This window comes from Galeopterus variegatus, unplaced genomic scaffold, assembly GCF_000696425.1.
Source record: "Galeopterus variegatus unplaced genomic scaffold, G_variegatus-3.0.2 Scaffold4562, whole genome shotgun sequence".
Lineage (NCBI taxonomy): Eukaryota > Metazoa > Chordata > Mammalia > Dermoptera > Cynocephalidae > Galeopterus > Galeopterus variegatus.
In genome coordinates, this window is record NW_007730673.1 from 79,381 (window position 1) to 98,501 (window position 19,121).

At 33.7% G+C, this 19,121-nt stretch overlaps 1 protein-coding gene across 1 annotated transcript in view; it reads left to right on the forward strand.

The window, feature by feature from the left end:
* The window catches only part of LOC103603343 (histone deacetylase 9-like), a 110,900-nt gene that overhangs the window by 59,585 nt on the left and 32,194 nt on the right, over positions 1-19,121 (forward strand). The window contains exon 3 of the mRNA XM_008587834.1: positions 6,709-6,842. Within this exon, the coding sequence (XP_008586056.1) occupies positions 6,709-6,842 (134 nt within the window). The remainder of the gene's footprint in view (positions 1-6,708; positions 6,843-19,121) is intronic.

The window sequence follows — 19,121 nt, forward strand, 5'->3', positions numbered from 1 at the left end:
AGCTTTCAATACATGGACCTTGGGCGACACAATTCAATCAATGCACAGCAAAGAAACTTTTCCAACCTAATAAAAATGCTGACACAATATGACTTCTTAGGCAGAAACAACCTCCGCCCCCTCCCCCCCACCATAAAGTATCAGGAAATAAAAGTGAAATTGATAATTTGAAACCACTACTATATTTATAGTTTTTCAGAAGCAACTATATTAAACTTGCTTTTGATAAATTAACGGAACCAAACAGAGGATTTCAAACTGAAAACACCCTTCTGATTCTCTTCTTCAATGGTATCTCATTCTTGGTAGTTACTAGTTCAGCTGTGTTTGGCTCTCAAAAGAAATGATTTGTTACAATGTAGCTTCCTTCTCATGCTTAAAATTTAATGATGAGTAGAGCCAGGCTACATGCCGGATTCTCTAGCAGTAGTAGTAATACTAGTAGTGATGGTGGTGGCAGTATTTTATTAGTGTCTTATTCTGGAAGATTTCCTCCAAAAAGCTTAAGGTGCTAAATCTCTCTTTGAAAAAAGTATTTTTTGTAGAATTCTGTCATAGTCAATGCACATAGTAGAGACAACTGTGAAAGCTATTTTCAGTCCATGTGTACTAGTACCGCTCACTAACCTGTGTCTGCCCATGTGGCTGCCCCAAGCATCCATGCTCCTCCATCGTCTCTGCACTCCCCCCTTCCAAAATTCTGAAACTAAAGGTATACGTGTAAGCCAGTTCTATCTCCATATCCAGTGATTGCTCGAGCTCACATTGCACCATGCTGTACAGACATGTTTTCTTACTTGATAACTTAGTCCATCACCCTCACAGTCAGAACACTCCAACCCCCTTGATGAAGGTCTCTGCTGTAATTTTTCAACTCTGAAGGTTATGTTAAGTTTACTATGACAAGTAGGATGAGCTTTTCTGGAGCTAAAAGTAAATACAATTATATGAAACTCATAAACATTGCTGTTAAAATCATGTTACATGACCCTTAATCAAATGGACACACATCTACCCAGGCACTTACACCACCGAAACTTCTATCTCTCATGTCCTGAAAAATACCTCAACATTGGTAATCACAGTTGGCTGGCTTTTCTAACGTTTCTAAAATGTACAGCAGCAATGAACAGAGCAGAACTCAGGATAATAAAACCAAAAATTATTCTTAAATTGCTTATTTTGATTGGAAGAGAGGGCATGGGCCTTGTAGAAATTTCATTTCTTTACTTGAATGTTTTCATGCATGCATAACTCAGAGTTCAGCTGCCTCAGTCTCTGACTCCAGAGATCACATGGGCAACATGTGAATGGAAATAAACCCTGTAGGTAAAAGAAAAAGGAATTTGGATAGAGATCAAAGATTAGCTTCATTCCACTCTTTCCTTCCACTTTTTACTATCCCATCTAAATTTGGTACTTTATGGGACTTTTTTCATTCCCTGAGGAAGGAGTGAACTTAAGTCAGATTTGGAGCTTTGTCTGTCTCTCCCTCACTCTCTCATTATTTTAAACCATGTGATTTGGTTTGTTCAGTAGTGATTTTAGAGAATTGAATTCTCAATTGCTAGGAACCTTCACAGTGTACTGGCTAAATCTATTATAAGATCTTTTAAAATTGTCCCTGTAGCCCTGGTTTAAGTTACAGAAAAAGCTGTGTGCAATATTTAACAATATGTTTAGCAGAAATGTGTACTTGCCTATGGGGTATGTATGTGTGTGTGTATGTGTGTTTTCTAGAATAGAACTAATTACTCTGTGCTGTTTTGACTCAGGCTAGGAACATTTCTATGCATTAGGTATCAAACTTTGCATTACATATTTTCTGCATGCTTATTATTCTTTTTATAGTTATCAGGTAATAAGGTGGAGTTTAATGTCATCAGCCTCATTCTAAGTGGCCTGTGTAAAAGATTCTTATTGTCATCATCAAGAGGTTCATAGGAAGTGAAAAACACTGAAATGCTTGAAAACAGTTTTTACTTAACTTTAAAATCACTTTTAGAATAATTTTTTGCCAAATATCTAAAAACACGGGATAATTTTAAAATGACCGTTGTGACTTCCATCCAAATAGCTAAATCGTGGAAATCAATAATACTAAGGTGCTTCAAAATGGTTTGTAATGATAAGCATGCTAATAATATTGATTTGATCATCACATGTGGTACACAAATATTGATAGTGAAGTCTGTACCCCCTAAGTGTGTATAATCAATTATGTTTCAATTTAAAAATAAGTTAAAATAAAACATATTAAAGTGCTTCAAAATAGTGGGCAAATTAACTCACCTTGTTCATGGCTAACCTTGAGTGCTAGACTAGAACTGAAAATCTGGGCAGTTGTTTATTGGGTGGATATCTTAAGGCATTCCAGCAGTTAAGACAACATTATTTTATTGTCCCCAAATGGAATCAACTTAGTTTGGTTTTGGGTTCTCATTGTTTGACAATTTTATAGGCTTCCATTTAGTTCTACCAACTACATTCTCAGGATTTCTCTTCTTTTCAAACAAAAGACTATGATACTTAAGAGAGGATCAAAGGTCATGCTTGAAAGCAGCCCAGTCAGGCTTGCAGAGCATGCACTTCCATATTCAAATTTACTCTTTCAGACTTTCATGGTTTGATATGTATGCATATAAACATATTTTAAATATTATGAATATTATATAAATGAGGGAAGATGAAATCAAGTCTTTTCTTATTTAGAAAGGATAACACAAGAAGTTAAAATTTTGAATTAATGTAAACATTAAAAAAATGAGTGACGGAACTATAGAGACAAAAAAGATCATTGGTTTCCAGGGGCTGAGGGGCAGAGAGAAGGGATGAGTAAGTGGAGCACAAAGGATTTTTAGGGCAGTGAAACTATCCTGTATGATACTATAATGGTAGATACATGACATTATGCATTTGACAAAACCCACAGAATTGTACAACACAAAGTGTGAACCCCAACTCTGGAATTCAGTGAACAACAATGTATCAATATTGGCTTATCAACTGTAACAAATGTACCACACTGATACAAGTGGTTAATAACAGGAAAAGGAGGGGGTGTATCTGGGAATTCTCTCCTTTCTGCTCAATTTTTCTGTAAACAAAAAACTGCTCTAAAAAATAAAGTCTTTTAATTATAAGAAAGTAATTCATTTAAAATTTAAATGTTCATTCTCTGGAAGTTCATAAAGCATTAAAAAAAAATGAAATGTCATATTGAAACCTGTGTTTTTATTTAATTTCATTCATCCCATTGAAGGTTGTCCCTGCAATAGAACAGGTTGAATGCAGTGTTAAATTTTTAAAAGTATTGAATATTGAATAGCAAATGTTCAAATTTGGCAATATGAAAGATTACATACCCTGAAACACTCCTACATGAAAATATGTCAAAATGCTGAATTAAATATAAAAACTACCATTTTAAATTATGAATGACTTCTAAAAAGATGAAGGAAAGTGAACAAATATTGAATATGTTCTCTATCTTGGGGCCATTTATCCCAAAATCTCCAGTTGGCCAGAGCTTCCATATTAGTCTACTGCATACTGAAAAAGAGAGTCAAGGCCTTGAGCCCATGAAGAGAAGGGAATTTGACTGGAGACTAGAATAAAGACAGGAATGACAAAGGACCAACAGTAAAGAAAAGGATGAATAGGAGAAAAGAAAATATTGCTGAATAATACAATAAATCTTAGTTAACACAATCAATAAAGGGAATTAAAAAGAAAGAAAGAAAGAAAGAAAGAAAGAAAGAAAGAAAGAAAGAAAGAAAGAGAAAGAAAAATAAAGGGGAAGAAAACTGAATATCTTCTCCATAAGAATTTGTAGTCAAGTTTTAGAGTCTATATTTACAATATATGAGAAAACATGCATGCGCGTGCACACTCACACACACACACACACACACAAAGCCATACAAAAAACCCATGATCAGTTCTTCAATCTAATAATTTAAAATTGATTCTAGATGGTAGTGTCCCAGACATCCAGCAGAAGCACACAAAAATCACGCTTGACCCAGGCTTTAAAGACAGATATCACACTCAACCCTGGTGTCTTAGTTCGGGTTGCTATAACAAAGTTTCTTTGACTGATAACTTATAAATAACATAAATTTATTTCTCACAGTTCTGGATGCTATAGTCTGAGGTCAGGGTGCCAGCATGGTGAGGGCCTTCTAGATTGCAGATGACCAACTTTTCCCTGTATCCTCACATAACAGGAAAAGTGCTATAGAGCTCTCTGGGGTTCCTTTCATAAGGACACTAATCCCACTCATGAGGACTCCATTTAATTACTTGAAGGCCCACCTCCTAATACCATCACATTGGGGATTAGGATTTCAACATATGAATTTGTGGTGACACAAACATTCAGTCCATTGAACCAGGCTTCAAAGATTTTTCACATATAAAGTTGCAGTGAGGAATTGGTAAAGGGACAAAAAAATTACATTGTATAATGTTGAGTGTACTAATTGTCTTGATTTGAGCATCACATATTGCATACAGGTATTTATATTCAACTCCTTACCCCATAGATATATACAATCAACTGTTACAATAAAAAATAAAGAAATGAAAAAAAAACAAAGGAAAAAAAAAGAGGAGAATTAAGCCTCCTTGGATGAATTGGCAGAAACAAGAGCAAATTAAAACAAAAGATTTCAAATATCAGATACACAATATAAAATAATTATGCTAAAAAATAAAAAGAAGAAATAAAAGCATAAACAGGGAGTAAAGAAACTATAAAAACACCTAGGAAGTTACGAAATATAACCAAGTAGAAATTCTACAATTAAACAATACAATCACTAAAACGAAAATATTAATAATGGTGTTAAGTAGCAGATTAGAGACATCTGAAGAGAGAAAGTTTGGAGGATAGATCTGAATCAAAAATACACATACTGAAGGACAGAAAGAGATATGGAAAATATGAAAGAGAAGTTAATAGACATTGAGGAGACATTGAGTGACAATGTCCACATAATTCTCACTGGAGTTCTAAAATCATATAAAAGAGAAAATAAACAATTTTATTTGAGCTACTTTAAATACTTAAATAAAAGAAACAAATTCCTAGAAAAATATAACTCAGGAAGATACAGAAAGTATTAGTAGTCCTATAATCCTTAAAACAAATTCGATTAATAGCAAAAAATCCCCCTTGAAGAGAACACAAGACCTAAATGGCTTAACAGTAGATTTCTACTCAACATTGTAGGGTCAGATAATGACAAAAGATGGTCCCAACCATGTCAAAATTTAACATGGTCAATACAAAATGGAAAATTACAAATTAACCCATTCATGAACATAGGTGAAAAAAAAAATCCTGAGCAATGCATTAGCAAAACAAATCGAGCTGTGTATTAAAAAGATAAGACATCACAACTGGGCTTATTTTATTCCATAAATTCAATGATGGCTTAATATTAGAAATGTTAATTAATGTAATTCACAACACTACCAAATTTTAGGGAAAAACCATCTCTGTTTTACATTCCTTTAAAGTAAAATCTCTAATTTAAACTAGAAGTAGAAGACTTCATCTATACTTAATGAAACCACAGTAAGATGCCATTATTCACGACCCACTTGGCAAATCACACCAAATGTTGGCAAGTATGGGACTCAACTGGAATTCTTATATATGCTGCTTCTGAGAGTAGGGCTGATAATCTGACATTATTTAGCAGATTTTAAGACTCAATTACATTCCACTATTGCATATGTGCACCAGAAGACCTGCGTAAGAATGTTCAGGTTACAATACTATTTGTAATAACAAATAACCGGAATTTTGTAGTGACAAAGAACCCAAATATCTGTCAATAGGAGAATGGGTAAGTAAATTCTACAGATATAAAATGGCCTACTAGACAGCAAAGAACTGTAGCTTCACGCATCAACAGAGATGGGCTAACAAAACGCATGACAAGAGCAAGTTGCAAGAGTGTGAACTCATTTTCATAAAGCTCAAAAACAAATTGAGCAAAGGAAAGCAATAGAATTATAAACAAAAATTCAGGATTCTGATTTTCCACAGTGATAAGGACAGATACTATCAGAGAGATGCACACAGGGGGTTTCAAAAGTATTGCTAATGTATTTTCCTTAAGTTAGAAGGAGTATGAGCAGATGTTTGTCATATTATTATATTTTATAACATATATGGATGTTATTTAATTTTTTTTGCATGTATCAAACATTTCTTAATAAAAGAATGCCTATAAATATCTAACATGAATTAAAGTAATTTGAGGCAATATACAGAAAACTTCCTTTTATAACAAAGTAAAGGCAGATGATGAAGACAGGAAGCATATGGCAAGCAAATGGAACAGTTTACCTTGTTAACATTGGCTGAATAATATTCAAGTTTTTCATCCAGATGCATACAGAGTGTGTTATGAACAGCAGTACTGTGCACTGGTGACAAGCCATACTGACTGGTGGCAAATCTTGGTTGTGATACTTCTTAGTTGTGGAACCTTGGGCTTTGGTTCTCTCATTTGTAAAATAGAGATAATAATAGGACCTAACCCATAAAATTATTGTCAGTATTAGATGAGTTAGCACTCGGAAAAAGCTGGGAAAAAATTTGCATAGAATAAATGCTCAATCTATGTTATATTCTTGTAGAAATTTTCTCTAGGTTTAATACTTTGAAATGTTCTGTTTGTATTATGGTAGGCTTTGGTCATTTGACGAAGCAATTGACGACATTGGCTGATGGACACGTGGTGTTGGCTCTAGAAGGAGGACATGATCTCACAGCCATCTGTGATGCATCAGAAGCCTGTGTAAATGCCCTTCTAGGAAATGAGGTAAAAGAATAAAAGTACAAAAGAGCAGCGGTAAATAACCAGGAATGTAATATATGCATGTATATTTTTTTTAAAATTTGGGTTTTTTTACATCCCATGTACTTAGAAAGCTTATAGTTGCTCTTCCTATAATTAAAGAAGGCAAGCCTTAGCTAAGAGAAGTTGACATGGTTTCATGTTGTATGCTACAACTTTTTCCCAGGTATAGAATCTACTCCCTTCAATCAGGTTATTCATATAGCTCAGAAATTAGTAAAGAAAACCTTGGGGAAAAATTACGTCTTGTCTACTGACCCAACCAATGAGCATAAAAGCATTGAATAGGAAAGAAAATTCAAAAATATATATATTTTTGAAATTTCCTGTAGGATTATTTTAGTTTAGGAGGGAAAAAAAGCTTTTCAAAAATACTGATAAACTATTCTTCTCATCACTGAAGATATAGATACTATTTTCATCTTCCAGATGGTGATAATGAGTCTTAAAAAGGCTGAGAAATCCATCCAAAGTCATGTAGCCAGAATGCATTAGATCCAAGATTTGAACTTGAATCTAAATGACCAACGGTCATTCTTTTTTTCTTTCACATCACGTAACTAAATTGCAACATATTTTTCTGACCACTCTGCAGACTTCAGATCCAATTGCTATGAGGTTCATTTCCAGATCATGGCCAGTGGCCAGTTTTTGGACCAATTAATTGCAATTCAGCAGATATTTCAGTTTGTATGTATTCATTGATGTTAGCAATTCACTTATTTTTCTTTTTGTAATTAATTTTTATTAGCATATTCATTATTATAAATCATACTTATTCTTTATGCCCCTTATTCAATCTCGCCACCCTCCTCCTTCCTCTCTCCCTCCCCCTCCCCCTCTATTTCCCACTCCCCTTCCCCACTCTAATAACCATAGATTTGTTCTCTCTATCTAGATTAACTGTTAGATTAATTGATAGACTAACTGTTCCTCTGTCGATTTGTTGCCTAGATGATCTGTCCAGTTCTAAGACAGGTGTGATCAAGCCCTCCAATGATTCACTTATTTTTCATAGTGAATATATGGTAGTGTTATGAGTACCCATAGCTATTTTGCCTTGTTTTTCATGCACTTGAAATATGACTTGGTTTATGTAATGAACGTGTATAAAATATTATTAAAAATCTATCATTATATTGTTTTTTAACAGTAACACATGCCTATGACTTTTCCCAGATATACTTATGGGAAAAAAGTACCTTTTCTTCCGCACATTGAACATATAACTTTTATTATCATTATCTTACAAACCTATAGTGCTGCAATATGATTATTTTGCTATATTTATTGAAGTAAATATATACATTTCTAATTTGAAGGAAAAATATGAGAGCAAAAACTTGAGCACAGCTCAAGTACTTTAGTCTGTTGTATAAATTTAGAAAATGCAATAACCCAAAGGATGTAATTATCTAATGATTAGTGTCAACATAGACTGCTGTTTCAGATCACACATAAATCAAGGTGTCTAAGATTTTCAAAAATGTTAGAGTCTTTCTGAGATTCCTGTGAACCGATAATGTCAAACAGAATGTTGGTGCTTTTGGGGGGGCAGTAAAGTAGTACAAAAAAATAAATGCTATTTCAATTTTATCTGTTAATGCTGGGTTGTTCTGTTTGCCCAGCAGATAACATTTTTTTGCATCGTCACCTATATCCTCAAATCATTTACTTAATTTTAAATATAGAAACATTTTAGAGAAGCAGACTGGTTTTAATATTTGTGTTATAGAGGCTTACACCAGATGTGCAGAAAATCAGAGTAGACCGTGGATTGTGGCTCCATTGATGATTGACCTGCCCAGAAAGAAATGTTACCCAGCTGCAAAAGCCAACCACTTTTCTGACTATGTGGAAGGAAATTAGGGATTTCACTTGCTCTCTTTGAACACACCCATTCAAATGAGATTCCATCCCTGTGCTCTTGTAATCTCTGCACTTGGCACAACTCTATTCTTTCAAGGGAGATTTTCTAATGAGGATGGAGTAATATCCCCTATGATCTCTTTCTATAAGAGGTGACTGTGTTTTGGAACAAATTCAGTTGTGTGGAGTTACATGTTTTTCTTAATTTATCTGAGTTTACTAAAAAGCAAAAAGTTTTATATTTTCCTTCTTCCATTTGTCCTTTTGACTGCGAGGTCTGTGGTCATTTAAGTACATGTGCTTTTCTGGAGATCAAATAGACTGCTTTCATAGAGCAATTAGTGACACCAGAGGACATCATCTGATATAAAGTTTGAGACATGTGCCTTTTTTCTTTATTTTTAGAAAGACTAGACCTGACAGAGAGGAAGGGATAAAAGTATCACTGGCCAATTTTAAACTTGCCTGTATGGGTGCACAGATTGCTAAAAATTCCAGAAAGTGGTAACTGAAATAATTACTTTGGGCATATTGACTGTTTAATTGAATTTAATTATCTGGATGTCTTACAGTAAATTTGATTTAGTTATTACAGTAGCCAAACACCATCTTCTCCCTTTTGGTTGGCTATCTTCAGTTGCATAAGCACAACCTAAAATCTGTTCGTCATGAACTAAGGAAAGATAGGTTTGACTAATATATGTCTTTCTGTATTTTTTTCCATCAAGAGTTCTTAGGGACATAAACAAGACTACTATGTAAATTTCTCACGAGATATTTTAAGGATAACAGATGGATTTGGTATATTGAACTTTCATTGTGTCAGGTCTATCAGTACACAGAGGAATAAAGCTAAGAGAGAAAAGGATTTTTTTAAATGAAAAATGAAAGAAAAACACAAGTGTGTTGTACATTATAATTCATTTGAAAAAAGGAAATGAAAACGTAATACTTGAAACAACTCAAAAAACAAAGAGTTTTCTCACTTTCATTGACAATATAATTTATAATCCAAGGCCTGGTTTTCTGTATTTTTCCAGGTCAAAGGTCATCATGACTACATTGAAGTTTTAAGTTTCATTCCTTTAGAAAAAGTAACATAAAAGGCATATTGCATGTACCTCACAGTTAGAAAAAAAGTGATACATGCATTTTTCACAGTAGTTTTATTTGGTAAGCTCTAGGTAAGAAAATAAAAAGGGATGTCTTTTGGATACCAATTATTGCAATTTTAAATCTCAGTTTCCCTCCAAACTCCATTTTCAAGTGATTAATAGAGCAATTATAACTTATTATCTGGGATTTCACTTTTACAAATAACAAAATGTAGAAAAGCTTGAGCTTAAAACATTGGCAGAACTGACTTTGGCTTCTCAACACTGAACATGCAATTGAACTCAAATTAGAAGGGTCAAGAAGGGCCTTTCTGAGGGACTCTGCACTTTGTCAGATGTATTTATTCATGTGCAGAGGATTAGAATTCATAAACATTTTGCCAGTTTTTTGAATGCTATTCCTTTCCCTTGTTGTTCTTGGCCAGGCCACGTCAATATGGCAAAATGCTGCTTCTTATGGCTTATTATCAGCAAAATAATATGTATTACATAAGCCAAAGGAATTGTAAACTCAGCAGGAGCTGTTGGCTGTGCATATCAGTGTAGACACATAGATGGGTATCAAAAAAACCTGATTTAAAAAAAAATAGTTCATTTAAGTGTTGCAACCAAAACAGGCATTTTCTTCTTTTTAGATATTTTTATCATGAAAGTGATCTACTTAGCAAAACATCTCTTAACTATTCTTTTAAGAAATATGCACAAGGTCAGTCAAAATCATATACTATTGGATTAAAACTAATTTGAGCATGGTACAGGAAATTCCTAGAGGCAACTGATTTTGAAGACATACCAGAAGTCCAGTTTTTTTTCTTTTTCTTGGCAAGGTCTAGAACTTAGATTTATCAGTCCAATCAGTGTATGATTAATATTTTTGAACTTCTTCAACGAAGCACTTGGAAAAACCAGATTGGGTGTTGTAAAAAATTGATGTAAATATCTAAATGAGAAAAATCATTAGGTTGCTTGGAAAGGCACCAGGGACACCTATGTAAATAGCTACATATTTTTTATTCAGTTATAGAAACTTCTGTTAGGTTCCCATAGAATCTGATTTTGGTCATCTGTATTTGAACTGGTTAGCAAACAGTGTCAACAATTGCTTTGAGGCCTAATTTGCCTACTGTTATGCAAAGCCAATTAGTAGCACCCTGGGTTGCTTCCTCTCAAAGAAATTTTCCCAAGAGGTGAGAAAAGCTTTAAGCAATTGCCATTCCTATGGAATCTAAAACGAAAACACTGAAAACCTCCGAGCAAGTAAAAGGAGAGGACATGTAGTAGTAGAAGCCTTGGGTAGTGAGTTGAGAACATGGCCATTAAAAGACCACCTGTCGGGGCCGGCCCGGTGGCGCACTGCGCTAGTGCGCCGCTTGGGAAGCGCGGCGGCGCTCCCGTCGAGGGTTCGGATCCCACATACAGACCGGTTCCCGCTCACTGGCTGAGCGAGGTGCGGGGGCAACGCCGGGGGTTGCGATCCCGTTGCCGGTCCTGGTCCGGTGCGGGGGCGACACTGAGGGTTGCGATCCGTTGCCGGACATGGAAAAAAACAAAAAAAAAAAAAAAAGACCACCTGTCAAAACAGAATAAATAACGGTTTCAAGTGTGTGTGTGTGTGTGTGTGTGTGTTGTGTGTGTGTGAGAGAGAGAGAGAAAGAGAGAGAAACCATGATAATTTTTCACAAACTTGGAAACTGTTGAGATGATGCCAGACTCCTGAACTGAAAGTTCAACCCTTCCCCAAGAAGTGGAGTGTATACTATGTTTTCTCTTGATCTCCCTCATTCTTTTTAAAGTTTGGCTTCTAATTTTTTTCTTTTCTTTTCTTTTCCTTTAAAATTTTTTTTCTTTACCCTTCCTTCCTTCCTTCCTTCCTTCCTTCCTTCCTTCCTTCCTTCCTTCCTTCCTCTCTCTTTCCATTTCTTTTTAATAACTTCTATCTCCTATTGAGTGTGCTCAGCTGCTTTCATTTGACTAGGATTTCACAAACAGTGGCTAAACTTAATGATTGTATTTGTTGATAATCTTTTTAAGATGACTTTTTGCTCTAAAGCTGCTGAATTGACTGTAGTAAGTGTTGACAACCACCCCTGAGGTGAACTCTTGAGATGTTGTTGTCCAAGTTGCACATCAGGGGTTTGTTTGCATTGGATTTTGAGTGGAGAAGTTGTTTTGCCATCTTTTTCATCCTTTAGATTATGTATGGCTGTGGTTTAGTCCGTTGGGGAATTGGTGTGAATCTGGGAAAGCTTACAAGCTCCTAAATAATTGCAATTCATGAGTAGAGGACGGGAGAACTGAATATGGGGAAAATGTATGAGATGCCAGAATAATGTTTTTCCATGGTTTTCTTTTAGACTTTGAAGCCTCTCCACACTCTAAAAGAGAATGTATGGATAATCTAAAGAGAGTGAAACTGTTTTGGAAAAATAGTATCTGAAGATACTTTCCAGTGTAGATATGGCCTGCGGTGACGCATTTCTTACATTCAACAAGCCTAATGAGAAGCAGAGCCAAAGTGACTGTGGATTTTTTGTTGTTTTTGTTGTTTATCTGTTTCAGCAAAGGACAAATGAAGTGGAAGTTATCTGGATAATTTAAAACTCCATTATGCAGATCTTCATATTGTTAGAAGGTGTTAATAGGAATGTGGGCTAGGGAACTGAATACATTATAGTTTATGGTTACCAATAAAAGAAAGCATTTCTTTTCCATAGGGAAGCAAACATGCTATGACATTCATTTATCAGTGCACTCATTAAATAGCCTTTTATTGGGCATCCATTTTGTGCCAAAGGTTCTAATGCGAGTACAAGTAAAAAGAATATAATCACAGTTCTTTGAAAATGTAATGTAGGAACATTTGTTTTAACAATGTGGATAGAGGGATATTTTAATAGAGAAGGTATGTTAAACTTTGGTCTTAAATAAAAGAGAAACTTTGCCAATCCAATTTCAAGAAAAGGATTTATTGTGTAGTGGAAAAGCATAGATAAAGACATTAAGACTCTTGGAGTTGTTGATGGCTCTGTTTGGGTTTGTTTGTTTTCTTTTCTTTCTGCAGAGGAAAGGCTATGTTGAGTAGAATAAAAGCAGGTAATGGGGCTGAATGAGTGGAATGGAGTATCATAAGGAATTAAAATTTCTGTGAAAAATATGGAAGGTTCAAACAAATGAGTTCCATGCATTGAGGTAAAACAATGATTACAAAAACAACAGAATGGGTATGGTTTTTGGAGATGACAGAAGCGCATGCAAGAAAACAAAAGCATAATAAGGAAATACTCCTTCAGAGCAACATTCCCCAGATTATCAATAAAGAAACTTCTACCCTACCAGCAGTATGCTGGAGCTGGCTCTTCGTGGCTTGTGAAAGCTAATTGTGTGTATCTTTACTCAAATCTGAGTTCAATGACATCACATTGGTAGCTTGAAACAGGCCATGGTGGGAGTATTTACACCACAGAAATTAGTAAATGCTACAAATTAGGGCTACTTCTCAGACAGATGTTAAACATTTACCATCACACCACTGGTACATGGTGTGAGACAAGTTTTCTTAGCAGAAAAATCAACATTTGGAAAAGAATATAATACAAAATCTCTTTATTAAAACAACAAAAAAATGAGGAAGAACAGTTTAAAGACATCAAAATTGAAGGGAGAGGAAATAAAAAAGCAAATGAGGGGACCTATACCAAGGATCAAAGAAAGTGAAATGTGAGGGCTTACCAAGTGTAACTGTCAAATTAAAACTTATTTGTGGGAAAATATTCAAGTAAACAGCAAGATTTTTAGCGTATAAAGTGAATTAAGCCTTCTTTATAACAATTGATGTCCAAACTATGGACATTATGTTGGGAAACTACACATAAATCACTGAACAAACTTCTCTTTGATGTTACTGAAACTTCAGTTTGATATGCACTTTTAAATATATAAAGTATTTCTCTAACTCTACCGTGTGGTTCAAATTGTTTTCTCATTAGATTATATATCTATAATATTACCTCAATGATTACACAAGAATATTTATAGTCTGAATTATCTAACAAATTGCATTAATTATGCTCTTTCCAATAGACCACTATAGTCCCTTCTGTTCACTTTTAGGTTCATTTTAAATTACTTAGTTGGTTAGTGCCATAGATATTTAAATATATTATTATTTCCCAACCTTTTACAGTTAAGTGTCATGGAAACTATGGGATACTATTTGGGTTTGAAAGGGAATGGATGCATTTCCTCATAGTCTTTTTTCTTTTATTCACTCGCTGATATATTGAGTAACCTACATTTCTCTAAGCCACGGTAGTTTTGTGTATAATTCAATTAATACAACAATAGCTACAGTAATGATCTCAGAGTTTAGTCCACCAGTCCCTCTTATCTTATTCAGGGAATTCCTTCAGTATCTCTTGTGAGCTAAGCGACCCTTTTGCCCTTTGTCCTCCTGCTATTCTTTTGTTAGTCTTATGTCACTCCTGTTGACCAGAGATGTTTCTTTATTGCTGTGTTGATGTCTTCCTTCATCATTCACAGGTAGGTTGGATGCAGGAAGACCCAATCTGAATAATCTCAATAGTCTGTCAGTGTAGTAACTTGATTGTCAATAGAAGCCATCCTTATTTTGATTTTTTTCCCCCAGTCAGTTTGGTCAAGGATTTTAATGACTTCAAATAAAAGGGGTTATTTTTGAGAATGACTCATGAATCACAATATGGATAAAATTGTAACCAGACTTACACAATCAAATTAAACATATACAACTAATTGCAGACATCTCTAAGACAATTATTTGAATGAGAGTTGAATTTTAACCACCAATCCTGCCTCACTAGGGAATTGATAATAGTTCATCAGCATGGAAGGTCAGGTCTATATATCACAATCTGCTTCTTTTGTCCTCTTGGTCTTGATCATCATATTCTTCCAAATTTCCGTGACATTTTGGTTCCTGACAACTGAAGCTTTTCCACATTTTGTCTTAGTTTTTGCATGTTGCAGGGGGACTTTCAGCTTCCTTTCTAAATGAACTTGTTAACTGTGTCTAAGAATATAACTTTGTTGCTCTTGCTTCAAAACATATAATGTCACTTTGTTTCTTAGAAGCACCATAGTACACTGGAAAGAACATGATCTCAAGTTCCAGACTTAGTTTCCCTATTTTCTTATGTCAGAAAGATTATTCCACAATTTTTTTTCTTTTTTTGGAATTTAAAATTTTTGTTAAATTGTTTTATTGTAAAATATAATACTCATACAAAAAACTGTACAAAAGATGAATGTGCAACTCAATGAAATATCACAAAGTGATCACATATGTAACCATCAACCAGCTCAAGAGATAAAATAATATCAGCACCTCAAAAGACCCCATATTCCCTTTTTTAACAAGTATCCCCTTTCTCTTTTCTGAAAGTAACCAGTTTTCTAATTTCTAACGCTATATTTTAATTTGCCAGATTTTGAAATTCATATACAAGAAATCACACTATATATTCCTTTGTATTTAACTCCTTTTGCTCAACATTATGTTTGTGAGATCCATCCATGTTGTTGCTACTAGTATATTCATTTTCATTATTATATACTATTCCATTCCATAAGAAGAATTTTTAGAAAATGTCACACTTTATTTATATATTCTACTTTTGATGGATACAGGGAATTTTTCTAGTTTGGAGGTTTTTATGTACAAAGCTGTGATGAACATTTTATGTATGTTTCTTGGTGCATCTGTACACTCATTTCTGTTGAGTATATGCCTAGAAGTGGTGTTGCTGGGTCATGGAATATTCATGTGTTTAATCTTTATGGATAACACCAAACTGTTTTCCGCAGTGGTTGTTAAAATTTATACTCCTACCAGCAGCACGTGACTGTTTCTGTTGTTCCATATCCTTCCAACACTTGCTAGTGTCAGTCTTTTAAAATTTTAGCTATTCTGTTGAATGTATAGTAGTATATCACCACGGCTTTGATTTGCCAGAATACTCATGTGCGAAAGCAGTTCATCTGTTTATTGATCATTTCTATATACCATTTTTTGAAGCACCTATTCAAGTCTTTTTTCCACTTTCAGCTTGTCTTTTTACTTATTGATCTGAGCATTCCTTATAGATTCCATGTATCGTTGGTTTCATGTATTGAAATCTTTTGTCTTTTAACCCTCTTAATGGTGGCCTTTGATAAATAAAAGTAACTTTGTAATATAGTACATTTTCTTATTCTTTTTCTTATAATGAGTTCTTTTTTTCATTCTGTTTAAGTATTTTTTGTGGATCCTTAAAGTCACGAAACATTCTCCTTATTGTTTTCTAAACATTTTAATTTTAGCTTCAACATTTAGGGACACAGTTCATCAAGAGTTGACTTTGTATATGGCATGATAAAGAGGTCAAGTTTGTTTATTTGTTTTTAAATGTGAATACATGGTTGATTCAGTACCATTTATTGAAAAGACTGTGCATTCCTTATGGCTCTGCAGTGTTAAATGTTGTACACATGGAGATCCTATCGTATTCCACAGGTCTCTTTGTCTGTTCTTGTGGGAAGAATAGAGCATTATCTGACTGTCTTAATTGCTGTAGTTTCACAAGAAGTCTTGATATCTGGTAGAACAAATCTCCTGGTTTGTTTTTCTTCTTCAGTATAGTCTTAGCTACATCTGGCTCCTCTGTGTTTTTATATAACATTTTAGAATCAGATTCGGCAATTCCACAAAGCACGAATAAGTTAATTTCACCAATAAAAACAAAGATTATCACATTGTAATAACAAATGTTGTTTAAAAGGACACTTTCTGTAATATAATGATAAAGAAAGTTTGAATGCAAAAAAATGAAAAAAATTAACTACAAGAACTAACTGAAAGAAAGCTTGTGTGTCTTTATTAAAATCAGATAAAACAGACTTAAGACAAAAAATAGGAGCTACAGATAAACAAAGATACTTCATAATGATAAAATATTCTATTAACTGGAACAATAAAACAATTTAAAATATATGTATATAATACAGATTTTAACATACCTCTCTCACTAACTGATAGAACAAGAAGACAATAGAAAGGAGGGGGCATGTAGAAGATTTAAGATTTAAATACTGTAATAAACTTGCACTAATTGAAATGCATAATAGACCACGCCCTAATACTGCAGAATTTTATTGTTTTCAAGGACATTTTTAATGTTTTTGAAAATCGACCATATAGGAGGAATAAAGAATGTTTAAGTACATTTTGACTATTTGAATTCATACAAAGTGTAATCTTTTACTGAAGTGAAATCAAATTGAAATCAGTGTTAAAAGATAATTAGGAAATCTCATATTTTGCGATTTGAAACACATTTTATTCATGTGTCAAAGAAATCACAATGAAAATTAGAAAATATTTTGAACTTAATGATTATGAAAATATAAAATTTAAAAACTTGTATGATATATAAAGATGAACTTAGTGAAATAGTTTTAGTATGTATATTAAAATAGAAGAAAGCTTAAAATTAATGATAAAAGCATACATTGCAAGAAATTAGAGGATCAAAGCAACAAAAAAAACACAAAGGAAACAGGAAATATAAAGAGAAAAGAAAATAATGATATACAAAACAAACATACGATATATAAAATTAAGAAAAAGTTACAGGTTGGTTCTTTGAAATAAGTGATGAAATTGATAGAACTCTAGTAAAATTAATCAACAAAGAAAAAGTATGCATGTTTAATTGGGAATGAAAAAGGAAACTTCACTACAGATTTTAATGGCATTACAGAGATTCCAAGAGAATATTAAAAACAGCTTTATGTAAAATTCTTGAAAATTTATTTAAAATGGGAAAATACAACCTTGCAAAACTGAATTGCAAGACAGAAAATTTGAATGATCCAAAAACTGTAAACAAAATTGAATCTTTAATTCTAAATTTACCAGGAGAAAACACCAGATCCATGTAGCTTCACCAGTGAATTACACCAGTAATCTAAGGAAGAAATAATGCCAATCTCAAACTGTTTTATAATAAATGAGGAAGAGGGTGGGAAGAACACTTCATGACTCATTTTTTTGTGTTATGTTTTATACCGATAACAAAAATCAAAAGAGCATCATAAGAAAGGAATATTTTAGGACAATCTTGGACATAAGAACAATAGTTAAAACCCTAAACAAAATATTAGTAGTTCATCAATATCTTAAATATTCATAACAAAATTGGGTTTATCCCAGAAATGTAGCATATTAATGTTCCCAAATAAGTTATTGTAATTCACCACATTAAGAAAATAAAGAAATGTATTATAACCGTTTCAGTAGATGTGTAAAAAAGCATCTGATAAGTTAAACACCTCTAACAGTAATGAACAATTTTTGGCAAGCTAGTAATAAAAGAAAAATTTGTTAAATTGATAAAGGATATCTACAAAAAATTGTATAGTGTACATCGGGTTTAAAGGTGAAGTATGGAAATTTTTCTTTGAAGTTAAAAACAAGACAAAGATACTCACTCTTACTGCTTTCTATCAACGTTGCACTTGGGGGTCCTAGACAGTGCAATAGGGTATGAAAAAGAATAAATTTCATAAAGATTGGGGAAGAAAAAGTAAATCTCTCATTATTCACAGATGATATGGGATTATGTATGTAGAAAATCTGTAAAAATTATTTTATTTAAATTACAAATTAATACGTAAGTTTAACAAGGTTGGTAGTCAATTAAAATTCAATTAAAATCAGTAAAAATTTAAAATCAATAAAAAGGTTAAGTAAAAATCAATTATATATCTACATACTAACCATAACTGTAGAAAATAAAAGTTTAAGAATATAGTGGTTTTATGTAACTGGTTAACATTAGGGGAAACTGAGTAAAGAGTACATGGGAATTCTGTACTATCTTTGCAACTCTCTGTAAATCTAAAATTATTTCAAAAAAGATTTTAAGGGGCCGGTCCGGTGGCGCACTGGATAGTGCGCCGCTTGGGAAGCGCGGCGGCGCTCCCGTCCGAGGGTTCGGATCCCATGTACAGACCGGCTCCCGCTCACTGGCTGAGCGAGGCGCGGGAGCAACGCCGAGGCTTGCGATCCCGTCGCCGGTCCCCGGTCCGGTACGGGGGCAACACTGAGGGTTGCAATCCGTTGCCGGACACAGAAAAAAGACAAAAAAAAAAAAAGATTTTAAAATAAAATTGTGTGTGTGTGTGTATATATATATATATACACACACACACACACACATACACGTATATATAATTTACAAAA